Here is a 15,311-nt window from a genome sequence, read left to right on the forward strand (position 1 = left end):
AAGTGGCTAAAGCCTCCTTGGATTCATAAAGCTTGGTAGGATGACCTTCTAGAGTGGCTTAATGGATCCTCTTCATTGAATTTCAAATTTCTCTCAAAATTACAGAAGTGAAAAGGCTGCTCTACTATTTGTAGAGGAAGAGAATATTTTCAGCAACAAAATAAAGACTGGAAATAGCAACAAATACAGCAATAAAGAGCATTATTTATATTATACAAAGAATATTTCAGTAGGATTTCACTTCAAATGTCAAAATAACTTCTGTGCACAAGGGTCAAATATCTTTGTAAATATTCAAATTGGAAGCTATTGTACAATATTCATGGCATATATTCCATAAATTATTTTTTTAAATTACTAGGTGTACAGTGCCACCTAGTGTTCAACCCATATGAAAATGGCTTTGTTGGCAAAGTGGTGCAGTCCTGTTGATTTACCAGTCCTTTTGATGTGGGTAACAATCAGTGTAACAATCAATGCAGCTGCATATTGAGGTACTGGAGGGTATTGGGTAAACAGTGTCAGTTACCTGCTGGGAATTGTTTGCTGAAGATAATGTGACTTAAAACAGGAAACAAAAGAGGAGTCAAGTTGGGTACCTGTTTTGGCTGGTGCTGGCAGTGGGGGCGATATCTGGGGTGAGCACATACAGGCTGTTGTTCTTGGGCAAGTGTAAACTTCGCAGAACCGTCTGAGGACACAGGGACAGACCAATAAATAATACGAAGTGGTACTTTATCCATCCCCACTAGATGGGTGTGAGTGACATTGTGAAACCCCATCCGATGTGAAAAATAAAAGATAAAACTAAAAAAGGTGGCAAAGAGATACTTTAAACATGCTCATTTCAAGAGGTATTACATTAACCAAAACAATTGTTTTGAGAAATACTCACAACGTCAGATACGTCTCCACTTTTCCAACCCTTTAACTGCATTTGTGATATGGGGACCTGAAGCTCTGTCTCAAGAATATGTTTGATTTCCCCTACAAACAAGAAAAGGAAGAAACAAGTTGTAGAATTATGAACTGGCAGTTGGACATATCCCCACCATAAGATGGCAGTAATAGATGAGAAAACATGTTTTCAAAGCAAAGTACAAAATTCATTGTGTATTAATGAAAGTTTACACCTTTACAAGCTATTTACATTTGTAATACACACTTCCACTACCTTATCTTCACAACATAAATAGTTTCAACACTGTGTACAAGTGTGTAGATTCTGAGAAAGGGTTCAAAGTCTAAAAACGAAAGCACTATACCTAGGTATTGTATTGACCAACATCACTCCTTTTACCAGAAACACACAATATTTTGGATTCTCAGTAACACCACATCTGTAACACCCACATTTTCTCTGAGTAAGCAGTAAGGGTGTGATGTATTGTATTTATAACGGATCCCCATTAGTTCCTGCCAAGGCAGCAGCTACTCTTCCTGGGGTCCAGCAAAATCAAGGCAGTAATACATTTTTTTAATTACAAGACATTCACAACAGATTTCTACAACATAATGATGAGTAGGCCCATAGTGGAATATTAGTGTAAGGCCCATAGTGGAATATTAGTGTAGGAACCATAGTATGAAGAATAGTGTACGGTGAGCGCATCTCCTCACCAACTGCGCTGCCCTCCTCTACGACCACTTCCACAGTGCGCTGGCGGTACTCCACCCGGAAGTTGAGCATGCGCGGCTGGCGCTCCACAATGTGTCGAGAGGGGAGGACAGGGCAGAAGGCTGAGGAGGAGGATGGCGGGGAGGAGGAAGACGATGAGGTGGCTGGTGGGGCCACTGCTGCATCTGCTGTTGCTGCTTGGCTGTGAGGCCCATAGATGTTGGCCTGAGACACCTCGCTGGGAAAGTTTGTGGGTTCAGACAGTAAGCAGAGGTTCAGAAAACATCAACACAGGGAGCATCATGTTGTGCAGTTCAATATCATATTGAATTGTATACAGAGTTAAGTGTGTCTATAAAAGTAGAAAGTCTACCACCAAAATAATGTAATTCTCAGACTAAACCCTACATGTGGAATTTTACTCAACACCATTGAAATGCAAAAACAAAGCTAAATATTTCAATAAACTCAAACATTTAGCCTATTTAGATTTTACTGGGTTTCTGAATACTTTGTCCACCGCAGGAAAAAAAGTATTGTCCACTTAAATAGGCTAAAGCAGGGGTGTCAAACCAGGGGTTCAATCCAGCCCATGGGTAGTTTGAGCAAAAAAGTAAAACTCATACTTTAAAAAACCTAAAAACAAAATAGAAACTGTGCAGAAGTGATAAAAGACCTACATTCATAAGGTTTCTTGACTGTGTCCAGCAAACTAATAATCACAGAAATGAAAGCTAGACAGTGAGAGAGCATAAAAAAAAATGGTTTTGTTTTGGGTAAAATACTATAGAACACATTCAGGCCAGGCCTCTGAACCTCATTGAAAACCCTGGGCTAAACCTTTGAAATAGCTTGAAAATGATTTTATGCTTTTTGTTTCTTCCCTATCACAAATGGTACAAGCAACACTGAACAGAAATATTCAAAATCCACAAAATACCCACAGCCCGCTTCTGAGGCAGCAACAAGAGCCTCTCAGCAGCAATACAAACAGTTTCAGAGTCAGTGTAAACAGGCTTTAGTGGATAATATGGGCAGATGCTGAATTGTCTGCCACAGAGCAAATTCAGTCGTATTCTGCTGCAGAGGCCAGAGACACAAAACATATTTTTTTCTCAGCCTCTCTCCGTGTCTAAGGCCTGAATTCCCTCGAGGCTCTGTCCCACACGGCAGTAAATAATGTATTTTCTCTCCCAACCCGGACAAAGACGCTTCTCTTTTCCTCGTGGGTCAGCACATATCGTGCTGGGAGGGAGAGCAGGGTCTTGCACAAAGGCTGTATTTATCCAACCTGATTACAATACCAAAAAGGTTAAAGACGTTGGGGGTTCTGAGGGCACGTAGGAAATCATTAGAGATCAATGTTCCATGATAATGGCATAAAACAACATACTGTACACAGAAACCACTTGTGAGGTTTGGATTCACCCACAGCCAAGAATTAGGCCTACAGTCATAGGCAGGTGGAAATGACGTTTCAGGGAGAGCAGAGGCTTGTTGTTGGACATATACAAAGGTCTAACCGTCTAAGTCTGCATGGACAAACACCTGTCCTACAGAGATCTGCACAGGTGCATAACGTCCTCTTATGAACCACAGAATAAGAAGTCTACAAGCATGGATGTTAGGAAAATTAGATCAAGTCATAATCAGCTATGCAGTAAGCATTTACATATACACAAAAAACAAACTGACAGTTTGAGGTAACTCACCATTAGCTAGTAAATTCAGTGAGTGAAATAACAGCCAATACCGCAAATAAACACTTCCTGTACCTACACAAATTAGAAAACTAGAGTGCACTGATATTTCAGTTTCAGTATCTTGGTGCAAAACTGTTATACACGGTTGATTGTCATTCATATCCATCATAGAAGATGTTGGTGTGTTTGAGTTGTACTCTCATCAAGGGTGTAGACAACCAAAGAAACCATAACATGGTCTAACAATGAGGACATGCTACGCAATTTCTTAAACAGGATGAAAGAAGCAAAGTCATAATTCACCCTAGACGGTAGGCTATACATTTCCCTTGCAACGTGATGGAAGGTTTTTGTAAGCATTCTAAGCTAAAATGTTAAACTTGGCACATTAATACAGAGGATTGTTGACTATTATGAGTGTTAAAAATAATACAAATGGTTGTTCCATGGCATACATCTAGATGTCGCTCTCCACCTAGTCAGGAGGCAGGCTTGGGCTAAGAGCAGGCCTCCAACTGGCTCCGGTCACCTCAATGGAGCCGTTTACTGAGGAGGAGTGCCATCCTACGAGAGCAGCCTGGTGCCAGCCAGTATACGGGCTGACTGCAAGTCACACAGCCAGGCTCCATTCATAATTATGTGTGCCCTTAAGAAACCATGTTCTCATGCCCAAAGTCTTCAGAAACTCGCAAAATAAACCGTTTAACAGAATGTGCCCAGTCAATGTATTTGTTCTTCAGCCCAGTGTATTCATAGAGTTCGGACTGACCGTTGAGACAAAACGTGAGCCACAATGCCTCAGAGGCGTTTTTCTCAGTAGCCGTTTTAATTCCAGTTTTTGGGAAGATATTCCTCTCTATGTTCTTTCACATAAAAACACTTCCGTTTCTGATACTCTACTCAAAGAGCATACCAAATACTATGAGTTCTATATGAGTTCTATTTTTCTGCCTACCACTGAAATGCAGTAATTCAAAGCCATGTCAAGCCTACAACTTGTAATATCACTTCAAACTATAACCACCCCCACAGTATTTCACTTAATATTGCCCAGCTATGGGCTACAAATCTGGTTGTTTGATTTCTGCCTAATTTGGTGTTCAAATCTTGACTGAATAACTACATGACACTGAGCTTTGTGGGGGAAATGAGATCCAAAGCCTCAATTTCCTGCATTGATGATCACAATTTTTTCCATCATGTCAGTTTGTGCCTACTCAATAGGCTTTGTACAAAAACGAGTGCTACATATTCAAGAGGTCAAGTGACTGATGTAGCCATTGATTACTACATGTATCCTAAATCTTCTGAACTCCTCAATCGTCATCAGGCCACAAGGTTACAATTCGATTGGCCAGGGCACTCTTGAAAAAGAGATTTTCATCAATGAGCCCTTCCGGGTTACATAAAGGTTAAATAAAAAAAATATTGCCGTTTTAAAACATAACAAAACCTAGCTCTTGACATCCAGGCCTACACAGACGAGACCACAGCTGCACTTTACAAAATGATAAAAAAAATATTTTGCATGAACAAGTAACCACCATTTCTCCAAAATGTGCTTTCACTGAGAGTTCTAGACAGTACATTTCTATAACCTCTAGCAGAAATGCATACAAAATTTTGTACTGCTTCTACACCTGCATTGCTTGCCGTTTAGGGTTTTAGGCTGCGTTTCTGTACAGCACTTTGTAACATCAGATGATGTAAGAAGGGCTTTATAAATACATTTGATTAATATTCAGGTCAACAAAACAAGGTTATTGGCCTTGCTCTTCATGTAAGCACAGGTGTGGGCATGTGCTATGGTAGTTTTGTATTCTAGCTTGTGAATTGAAATGACAAATAAAGTTGATTTTGGTTTGTTTCTGTGTAGCAGGTAGAACGTCACATTGACGGCGACGCGTTTTTGCATATGACACTGTGCCATATGATTCAGAGGGGTTGGGATAAATGCGTAAGATACAACTGAATGCATTCAACTGAAATGTACAACTGACTAGGTTTCCCCCTTTCCCTTCCCTTATGCTTACCTCCTGTGTACAAGTTGTGCTTCCTATTTTGGTTAACATTCATTTTTGCAATATGGTCAAAACATTAGTTTGAGGGGATGTTTAGAAAATGCACAGTGAACACTTGATTAACTTCTGAAGACGCAACAGTCATTTCTGGCATATTACCTTTGCAAGATCCCATTCTCTTGTGGCATCACACCATTGATGGCTGCCTGTAAAAAGAGAAAAGACCATGGAATAAAATGTGTCGCAAAGTATTACACTCTTGAGAGCATGCATATTCAAACACTGATAATCAACAGTAAACGTTCCCATAACTATCTACTGCCAGTTCCTGCCAATAGAACTAGTCATTTGAATTTCAAAGGCAACTTTTGGTAGCCATACGAGTGGCTGTGAGTCTCTCTACAGCAACTATAATTCTGAAATGAATGTTAGTGTACTAAGCTAGGATGATAATCAGACACATTAGGTATAAGCTATAGGCATGCATTGATGGGCTACTCTTTTCTGTTAAAACGATTAGATTTTTATCATATTTGGACTCAACGTAAAGGGAACGTAATGCAAGAAAATGAGGGGGCACTGATGCCCAAACGATGATATGACATTCATACGAGAACAGATCATTGATGAGAAAGGAGGTTGAAGTACGTAGTTGGCCTCAGAAAGTTTTTTAAACAGTGAAACTGATTTAGGGGAACTGTTGAGTACACAGAGCAGCGAGAGGACAATACTCCCAATGAGTTTATTTTTGGCCCATTGTTAGGAGACCTATTGAGATGAGTGCTCTAGAACACTGGGAAATGTCCAGCAGTGTTTCCAAACATTGCAAAATGTACCATCAACTAAAAAGTACATGAACAGAAAATATTTTAAAATGGACAAAAATACCAGAGAAAATTGTAATTGTGAAAACTTGGCAAGTATTAAGAAAAGTTTGTAAGTAGGTCTACTAGTGAAGCCACAAATCCATGAGAAAAGGGCCACCGAGTATTTAACACTTGTTCGCTGTCCTGTCCCAACACACAGGTTTCTTTTGTTCGCTGTCCTGTCCCAACACACAGGTTTCTTTTGTTCGCTGTCCTGTCCCAACACACAGGTTTCTTTTGTTCGCTGTCCTGTCCCAACACACAGGTTTCTTTTGTACATTTTGCTCAACCTAACAGCACCGAAAAGGAACTGCAAGTCATCACATTTACAGGTGCGTTTAACCGCTGCTTAGGCTCTACTTGCTTGCTTTGAAAAGCTGCCAGCACAAGAACAGCTCTCAGCTAAATATAGCCCACCCCATCCAACACACACTATGATAAAGGGTTACATTGTGGGAATAAAGTGAAAACAGTTTCATACCGCTCCTTTGAATCTCAAACTTAAAATCAAAGCTGACACAATGCTTTCTTTATACGCCCATTAAAGAGGGGTGGTAGGTAGCCCAAATTATGTCTCACTGATAAACGGAGACACATGGCAATGATGGTGCATTGTTGATTGAAATGTCACAATCAAGGTGACGATACATCTCAGTAATAAGTGTAGCATTGTAGTTCAAATAGGAAGCAAACTGAAATAGGTAATGAAATCACACAGTGTGCTTTTAGCAGCTATGCTTTTTGCTTAATTGGTCATTTGAATTGGCTTACAAGTTGAAGTAACTAGCAAGCACCAGTGCTCACAGTTGTACTGTAGTATGATTTGGTCAGGTTCACCATGTAGACTAAGCCTTGGTGGATGACAGGAGTAGAGAGTTGTTAATGAGGCCTACCCATGGCCTTGAATTTATATAAATGGGTCTTCGTTTGATAAATGTATCTCAGAATACAGTAATTGGAGTATCAATAGACATTACATGCTAAAAAAAAAAATGGTTAGGCATAATATTCTAGAAATAACATTAGTACTTTCAACGTAGAGCACATACGGAAATCTATAACTCACATTACACAAGAGTACGTGCAACAATGTAAAGCAAGTTCCCCAATAGGTGGTCCGGTGATTTTAATTGGCACCCCAAGTTGAGCAAAATATATTTTAATATATAATTTGTTTCGTATAATTTTTGTTGTTGGACATAAGACTATAATATCACCAGGAAATCTACTCAGTGATTTTGATTTTGGAAATCTGTTCAAGTATTCAAATGCATAAATAGAGGCATACGTGATCGTATTCCAATGTAATCAAGGTCTGATTCTGTTTTTGTCAAATATATCCATTTGGGACGGTTGCAATTAAATTTGCAGTGTACAATTTATTTAGAACTAAGTTTCCACACAACCAATTTATGCGAGTAAAGTACAAAAATATCACGATAGGCCTGATGGAAATAGCAAATTCATCTGTAAACTTCGCAAATGGCAACAACAAAAAACAGACTAGACAACGTGGGATCTTTAGGGGTCAAACATTCATTATGTGAGAAATGGCGGCGGAAATGTCTAATAAAAGAAAGACATTTACATACGTATTCAGACCCTTTACTCAGTACTTTGTTGAAGCACCTTCGGCAGCGATTACAGCCTCGCGTCTTCTTGGATAAGACACTACAAGCTTGGAACACCTGTATATTGAGAGTTCCTCCCATTCTTCTCTGCAGATCCTCTCAAGCTCTGCCAAGTTAGATGGGGAGCATAGCTGCACAGCCATTTTCAGATCTCTCCAGATGTTTGATCGGGTTCAAGTCCAGGCTCTGGCTGGGCCACTCAAGGACATTGAGACTTGTCCCGAAGCCAACTCAATGCAGGAGTGGATATGTGCTCAGGGTCATTGTCCTGTTGGAAGGTGAACCTTCACCCCAGTCTGAGGTCCTGAGCAGGTTTTCATTAATGATCTCTCTGTACTTTGCGGGATTCATCTTTCCCTCGATCCTGACTAGTCTCCCAGTCCCTGCAGCTGAAAAACATCCCCACAGCATGATGCTGCCACCACCACACTTCACCATAGAGCTGGTGTCAAGTTTCCTCCAGATGTGACGCTTGGCATTCAGGTAAAAGAGTTCAATCTTGGTTTCATCACACCAGAGAATGTTGTTTCTCATGGTCTGAGAGTCCTTTATGTGCCTTTTGGCAAGCTCCAAGCCTTTTACCGAGGAGTGGCTTCTATCTGGCAACTCTACAATAAAGGCCTGATTGTAGAGTGTTGCAGAAATGGTTGTCCTTCTGGAAGGTTCTCCCATCTCCACAGAGGAACTCTGGAGCTCTGTCAGTGATCATCGGATTCTTGGTCACCTCCCTGACCAAGGCCCTTCTCCCCCGATTGCTCAGTTTAGCCGGGCAGCCAAATCCAGGAAGAGTCTTGGTGGTTCCAAACTTCTTCCATTTAAGAATGATGCAGGCCACGGTGTTCTTTGGCACCTTCAATGCTGCAGAATTGTTTTGGTACACTTCCCCAGATCTGTGCCGCGACACAATCATGTCTCGGAGCTCTAAGGATAATTTGACCTTTGACCTCATGGCTTGGTTTTTGCGATGACATGCGCTGTCAACTGTGGGACCTTATATAGACAGGTGTGTGCCTTTCCAAATAATGTCCAATCAATAGAATTTACCACAGATGGACTCCAATCAAGTTGAAGAAACATCTTAAAGATGATCAATGGAAGCAGGATGCACCTGAGCTCAATTTCGAGTCCAATAGCAAAAGGGTCTAAATACTTACGTAAATAAAGGTATTTTTTTTATATAAAAAGGTGCAAAAATTCCAACTGTTTTCACTTTGTCATAATGAGTATTGCGCATAGATTGATGAGGATTTTATTTTATTAAATCAATTTTAGAATAAGGTTGTAACATAACAAAATGTGGAAAACGTCAAGGGGTCTGAATACTTTCCGAATGCACTGTAATAACCATCAAATCATAGTAAACTTGGAGTCTCACGATGATACGTTGTGTGGTCTTCCAACAACAACAACTCGGGGAAAGCATGCAGTAATTTGGTTACAGATTAAATTAATTATGATAAGACTTCACAGGGTGGTGAAAGTGCAAGGTGAATCACTTGCTGCTACTTTCCAATAAATTGAGGGTCTTACTCTGGTGACATGATGATTGACGCTTGGCTGCAATTTGACAAATGAAAATAATCCTGCTCTTTTGACCATAATCTCGGCAATGCCCACACCGCATCTGCGAGCTGTTGGCTACAGCCCACATGCCATCTGCGTGTGAACGTGCCTTAGGCACGCTGCAAGGAGGCATGAGGACTACAGATGTGGCCAGGGCAATAAATGGCAATGTCTGTAGTGTGAGATGCCTAAGACAGCGCTACAGGGAGGCAGGACGGACAGATGATCATCTTCGCAGTGGCAGACCACCTGTAACAACACCTGCACAGGATCGGTACATCCAAACATCACATCTGCAGAACAGGTACAGGATGGCAACAACAACTGCCCAAGATGCACCAGGAACGCACAATCCCTCCATCGGTGCTCAGACTGTCCGCAATAGGCTGAGAGAGGCTGGACTGAGGGCTTGTAGGCCTGTTGTAAGGCAGGTCCTCACCAGACATCACCGGAAACAACGTCACAAACCCACTGTCGCTGGACCAGACAGGACTGGCAAAAAATCTTCACTGATGAGTCACGGTTTTGTCTCACCCCGGGTTATGGTCGAATTCCCGCTTATCGTTGAAGGAATGAGCGTTACACCGAGGCCTGCACTCTGGAGCGGGATCGATTTGGAGGTGGAGGGTCCGTCATGGTCTGGCGCGGTGTCACAGCATCATCGGACTGATCTTGTTGTCATTGCAGGCAATCTCAACGCTGTGCGTTACAGCGAAGACATCCTCCTCCTCCATGTGGTACCCTTCCTGCAGGCTCATCCTGACATGACCCTCCAGTATGACAATGCCACCAACTATACTGCTCGTTCTGTACGTGATTTCCTGAAAGACAGGAATGTCAGTGTTCTGCCATGGCCAGCAAAGAGCCTGGATCTCAATCCCATTGAGCATGTCTGGGACCTGTTGGATTGGAGGGTGAGGGCCATTCCCCCCCAGAAACTTCCGGGAACTTGCAGGTGCCTTAGTGGAAGAGTGGGGTAACATCTCACAGCAAGAACTGGCAAATATGGTGCAGTCCATGAGGAGGAGATGCACTGCAGTACTTAATGCAGCTGGTGGCCACACCAGACACTGAATGTTAAATTTGAACCCCCCCCCCCCCTTTCTGTTAGTCACATGTCTGTGTTCAGTTTATGTCTCAGTTGTTGATTCTTATGTTCATACAAATATTTACACGTTAAGTTTGCTGCAAAAAGGATTATTGCCTGGGCGGTTGCTTGTGTCAAAAAATATTTGGTTGTTGCTTCAATTGCTCGGGGGTGGTGTTGTTGCGCTATAATTGGAATAATAGCGAGGGTGTTGATTTCAAGGCCTATTCATGCAATTAGTCAGTGGGAGCAGGCAAAGGTGAGAACTGTACCTAGTCCTAGACTAGAGAGTAAGATGGTGAGTACATAGGGGTTCATTAGTGCTGAGTTCATAATGAAAACACATTAAAATTATTATTATTTATTTTTAAATTGGGTACATGGGAATTTAATTGCCAAAGACATTTATGTGCACCGCGTCATCACACAGCCTTTTTTGTACAAAAAGTACATTTGAGGGAAACATCTGATGGGAAAAAAAACATTGTTTTTATGTGGATTTCAGAATATTTGCATGGAAATCTTAGAAAACTAGCTTCTGTTCAGGCCCCCGATTATCTGTTCAAGGGGGAAAAAAATAAAAATAGGCCCACGGCTATGATTGGGGACCAATGAGGTAAAGGCTATAGTCACTACAGTGGCCAGGTTGTTTAACAATTTTAATAGCAAAATAAGTATATAATATATTTTCAATTTAAAAGAAGAAAATGTCAGGTTCGTATGACCTACTGATGTGTGAACTTACCACTAAATCCCAATTATTGAGTTCTAAGAGCGTGATTGCCTCTGCAATGTTGTCAATGCCAGTGCAAGCCTGTGAGAAAAACAGAAGAGGTCATGTACATAAAACACAAGAACCAATAGAAAGTGTAATTGAGCATTTATGATGCTGACCAAAAATACCAGCATTATAGATTTGATTCTTGCATCCTGCAACATATACTGAATCTGCCACTATGACCTGTTCTGTAGCCTAAGTCACTTTGGATAAAAGCATCTGGTAAATAAACCAAGGCCAACTTTGACATCTTCTTAGAAACTGACGAGTTTTAGCAGATTTGTTTGTTGTCCCTTGGGCTCGTGCGGTGGAGGAGATCTTTGTGGGCTATACTCAGCCTTGTCTCAGGGTAGTAAGTTGGTAGTTTGTTGACATCCCTGTACTGGTGTGGGGGCTGTGCTTTGGAAAAGTGGTTGGGGTTAGATCCTGCCTGGTTGGCCCTGTCTGGGGGTATCGTCGGACAGGGCCACAGTGTCCCACGACCTCCCTGTCTCGGCCTCCAGTATCTATGCTGCAATAGTCTATGTGCCAGGGAGCTAGGGTCAGTCTTATATCTGGTGTAATTCTCCTGTCTTATCTGGTGTCCTGTGTGAATTGTATTATTCTCTCTAATTCTCCCCCCTGCAGAGGACATGAGCCCTGGGACCATGCCTCAGGACTACCTGGCCTGATGACTCTTAGCTGTCCCCAGTCCACCTGGTCGTGCTGCTTCTCCAGTTCCACCGGACATGCTACCATGTACCAGATCTGCTGTTTTCGACTTTCTACCGCACCTGCTGTCTCGACCTCTGAATGCTTGGCTGTTGCACCCTCTACAAACAGATTATTATTTGACCCTGCTGGTTATCTATGAATATTTGAACATATTGAAGAACAATATGGCCTTAATGGCCATATACTCTAATAATATCCACCCGGCACAGCCAGAAGAGGACCGGCCACCCCTCAGAGCCTGGTTCCTTTTTAATGTAAATGTTTCTTCCTAGGCTCCTGCCTTTCTAGGGAGTTTTTCCTAACCACCATACATCTGCATTGCTTGCTGTTTGGAGTTTTAGACTGGTTTCTGTATAGCACTTTGTGACATCTGCTGATGTAAAAATGAGCTTTATAAATACATTTGATTGATTGATATTAAGATATTGGGTTTATAGCAGACTTTCAAAAAGTTCCACATTCCAAATGGACATTGAGCTGAAAGTACACTGCTCGCATAAATTGCCATTATCAATACCATAACACTGAATGATACTGTAATTTACCTGGTATCAACCACCCAAATTAATCTGGTCCTCCACTCAGTAAATCACTGGGTGGTTTGACTGACTGGTCATTATCAGTATAACGACATGTTTCAGTGAGCTAGAAGTATTTACATTGCACCAACCAAGTATGCTCAAGCTAGTATTAGTGCTACATTGAAAGAAAGTTTTTCCAGAATTACTATTTACCTCCATGTAGCCTAATGTGATTAACGAGGAGCTAAAAAGGAGTGCATGTAGCACTGACAGCTTAAAACGGTGTTCTTCAGTTTTTTGTGGCCCTGTTATTTATTCAAAGACCTGTAAATTGTCAGGATGAAGAGCTCAAGCGTTCAACACGAACGTTAAATTTACAGAGCTTGGAAACATGCACAAGAAATGCACGCTAGTGATGTCACTTGATAGTAGGCTAGCTAGCTAAACTCAATAGTGACCAAGCAAGTAGTTAGCTACCCAACGTTAGTTTGAGAGTTAAGCAAACACAAGTTAGCTAGCTAACCAACTCAGTTGAGAACATTTACAATTCATACAGCATATATCTTCGCTGAGAAATGACAAAGCAAGCTAACGGTAGCTATATCGTTTTTAAATTCCTCTATAATTAGCCACGATGATCCCAGCTTTTACTAACTAGCTAGCTTTTTAGCTAACAACTAACGTTGGTTCGCTAAATTGACGTCTAACAGTACTGTTAGATAGCTAACAGACATACTGGTATATTATATTGCTGACTTCAGATACTTTTGGGGTAGACAGCTTTACGAAATGTTATGCAACAATGCAATTATTTAGTAGCAAACTCGCTCCTGCGTCTAGACGTAACGTTAGCTAGTTAACGTTCATTAGTAACGCATCTAATGTTCGCTAGCTATCGTGTTAGCTAGCTTGCTAGTAAGCTAATGTGTTTGCCGTGTCAGCTGACGAGACATTGCTGTTGACGTTAACACTGCATATTGTTTAATGTTAAGGTTCAACATAATTAAACTAGCAATCTAGATAGTTTTGTATCCTAAGGAAAGTCCGAACCCACCTGAAAGTCAGCAAGAATCATTTCTCTGTCCATGCTATCGGAGGCCATCGCAGTGACTGCTTAAACGCGATTCTTCGTCTAGCTATCGCTTGCTTTCTCGCCTCACTCACTCAAACAAATGGTGAGTACGATATCATGTAAATATCTGCTTAAGTAAACTCAATACATATATATGCGGTAGCTATGTAAGTCGCAAATGCCGCACTTTGGGTTGGGTTTTACGACTTAAATGAATTTCAATTCTCTGTTATCATCACTTTTTTTCTGGTTGGTATTCACGGCTTTGTCTTCTCTTTACGGCAATCACAAAGTGGGATAATGTAATAGAGATTGATAGAGGACTCATCTTTATATCTGTGCCATAGAGCTCGCCAACTTGTAGTCCTAAAACCCGGAAAATAGTTTGCTCTGGTTGTTTCAGCTATCGCTATATGGAAAATCAATGGGGAAATAATATGATTTTGCAATAAACGCAGAAAATAAGGTCTTAATTTAACACAGGCTTAGGAGATCTTATACGTTTTGTTCATTGAGATAATAGTAGCCAGTTAACATTACTATGAATAATTATGAAGCCTATGTGTTTTTTTATTTTTAATAACATACATTCTTCAAAATTCACAAAAACTGATGTTAGCTGATTAACATTATCTCATAGAACAAAACATATAAGATCTCCTAAGCCAGTGTTTAGGCTACCACAGACCTTATTTTCAGTGTTCATCCAAAAACCCTACTGAAACGCCATTCATTTTCTCAATAGGGATTGTTCAATGAACCATAGTGGAGTTAGTGCCTACAAAAAGACGCCATTACTATTTCTCTATTATATACGGGTTGGATGTTTAGCAACACAACCGACTCGTGAGCACCTATGGGGAAAAACAGACAGGGTTGGCTTAGATTATTATTGTGTTATTGACTGTACATTTGTTTATTCCATGTGTAACTGTGTTGTTGTTTGTGTTGCACTGCTTTGCTTTATCTTGGCCAGGTCGCAGTTGTAAATGAGAACTTGTTCTAAACTGGCCAACCTGGTTAAATAAAAAAATACTTTAAAATATATATATATTGTTGACAACATTTAAATTATATTTTGTCTCCAATGTTTATTGAGAACATAAATACATGTACACAATGAGCGTTTATCTCTCAAATACATCATTACAGTTGTTGGTTAGCTAGCTAGCGAATTTGAGCCATATTAGCATTGACATGAAATCAGCCAAAACACCTCAAAACAAGACATGGTATCAAGAACAAGATGAAACTAGCTCCAACGAGTCACTTATGATTCCCCACGTGGCAGTTTATTGTAATTGTTGGTAGCTACCTGGCCATCCAGAATCACAACAACTCCCCATTGAAGCGTGCACATCCTTTTTGTGACGTTGTCAGCTAACCCATCAATAGTGTCTGTGACAGCATGGGCACAGTGCCAGTTAGGCTACAATCCATTGGAATCCCCACCAAATTGACTGGGTCTACTTTGACTACTTTAAAATGGTGGAAGCATAGTGGAAGTCCTCAATGGCGCTGCCCATGCAAAAACGGCCTTTTGGCCTCTAGAAGCCTCTTTTATTTTCTATGTATAGGGTTAATTTTGCCACAATGTTCTGAATATTGCAGATGGAATGAAATATATAAGCACAAAAAGTATCCAAGAGGGCTCTATCTCCAACATTGTAACTTTGCGCCTTCACTGTATGCACAAAGTTTAACCCTAAACCTCTTAAATGTAAAGTCCCAATATTT

General features: G+C 40.9%; 1 protein-coding gene across 1 annotated transcript in view; it reads right to left on the reverse strand.

The window, feature by feature from the left end:
- The window catches only part of faf1 (Fas (TNFRSF6) associated factor 1), a 79,957-nt gene extending 66,022 nt beyond the window's left edge, over positions 1–13,935 (reverse strand). The window contains exons 1-6 of the mRNA XM_035782001.2: positions 13,557–13,935; positions 11,235–11,303; positions 5,502–5,548; positions 1,621–1,856; positions 896–987; positions 600–691 (exon numbers count right to left, since the gene is read on the reverse strand). Of these exons, the coding sequence (XP_035637894.1) occupies positions 600–691; positions 896–987; positions 1,621–1,856; positions 5,502–5,548; positions 11,235–11,303; positions 13,557–13,604 (584 nt within the window). The 5' untranslated portion in view covers positions 13,605–13,935. The remainder of the gene's footprint in view (positions 1–599; positions 692–895; positions 988–1,620; positions 1,857–5,501; positions 5,549–11,234; positions 11,304–13,556) is intronic.
- Positions 13,936–15,311: the final 1,376 nt, after the last annotated feature.

This window comes from Oncorhynchus keta, chromosome 1, assembly GCF_023373465.1.
Source record: "Oncorhynchus keta strain PuntledgeMale-10-30-2019 chromosome 1, Oket_V2, whole genome shotgun sequence".
NCBI classification, from domain to species: domain Eukaryota; kingdom Metazoa; phylum Chordata; class Actinopteri; order Salmoniformes; family Salmonidae; genus Oncorhynchus; species Oncorhynchus keta.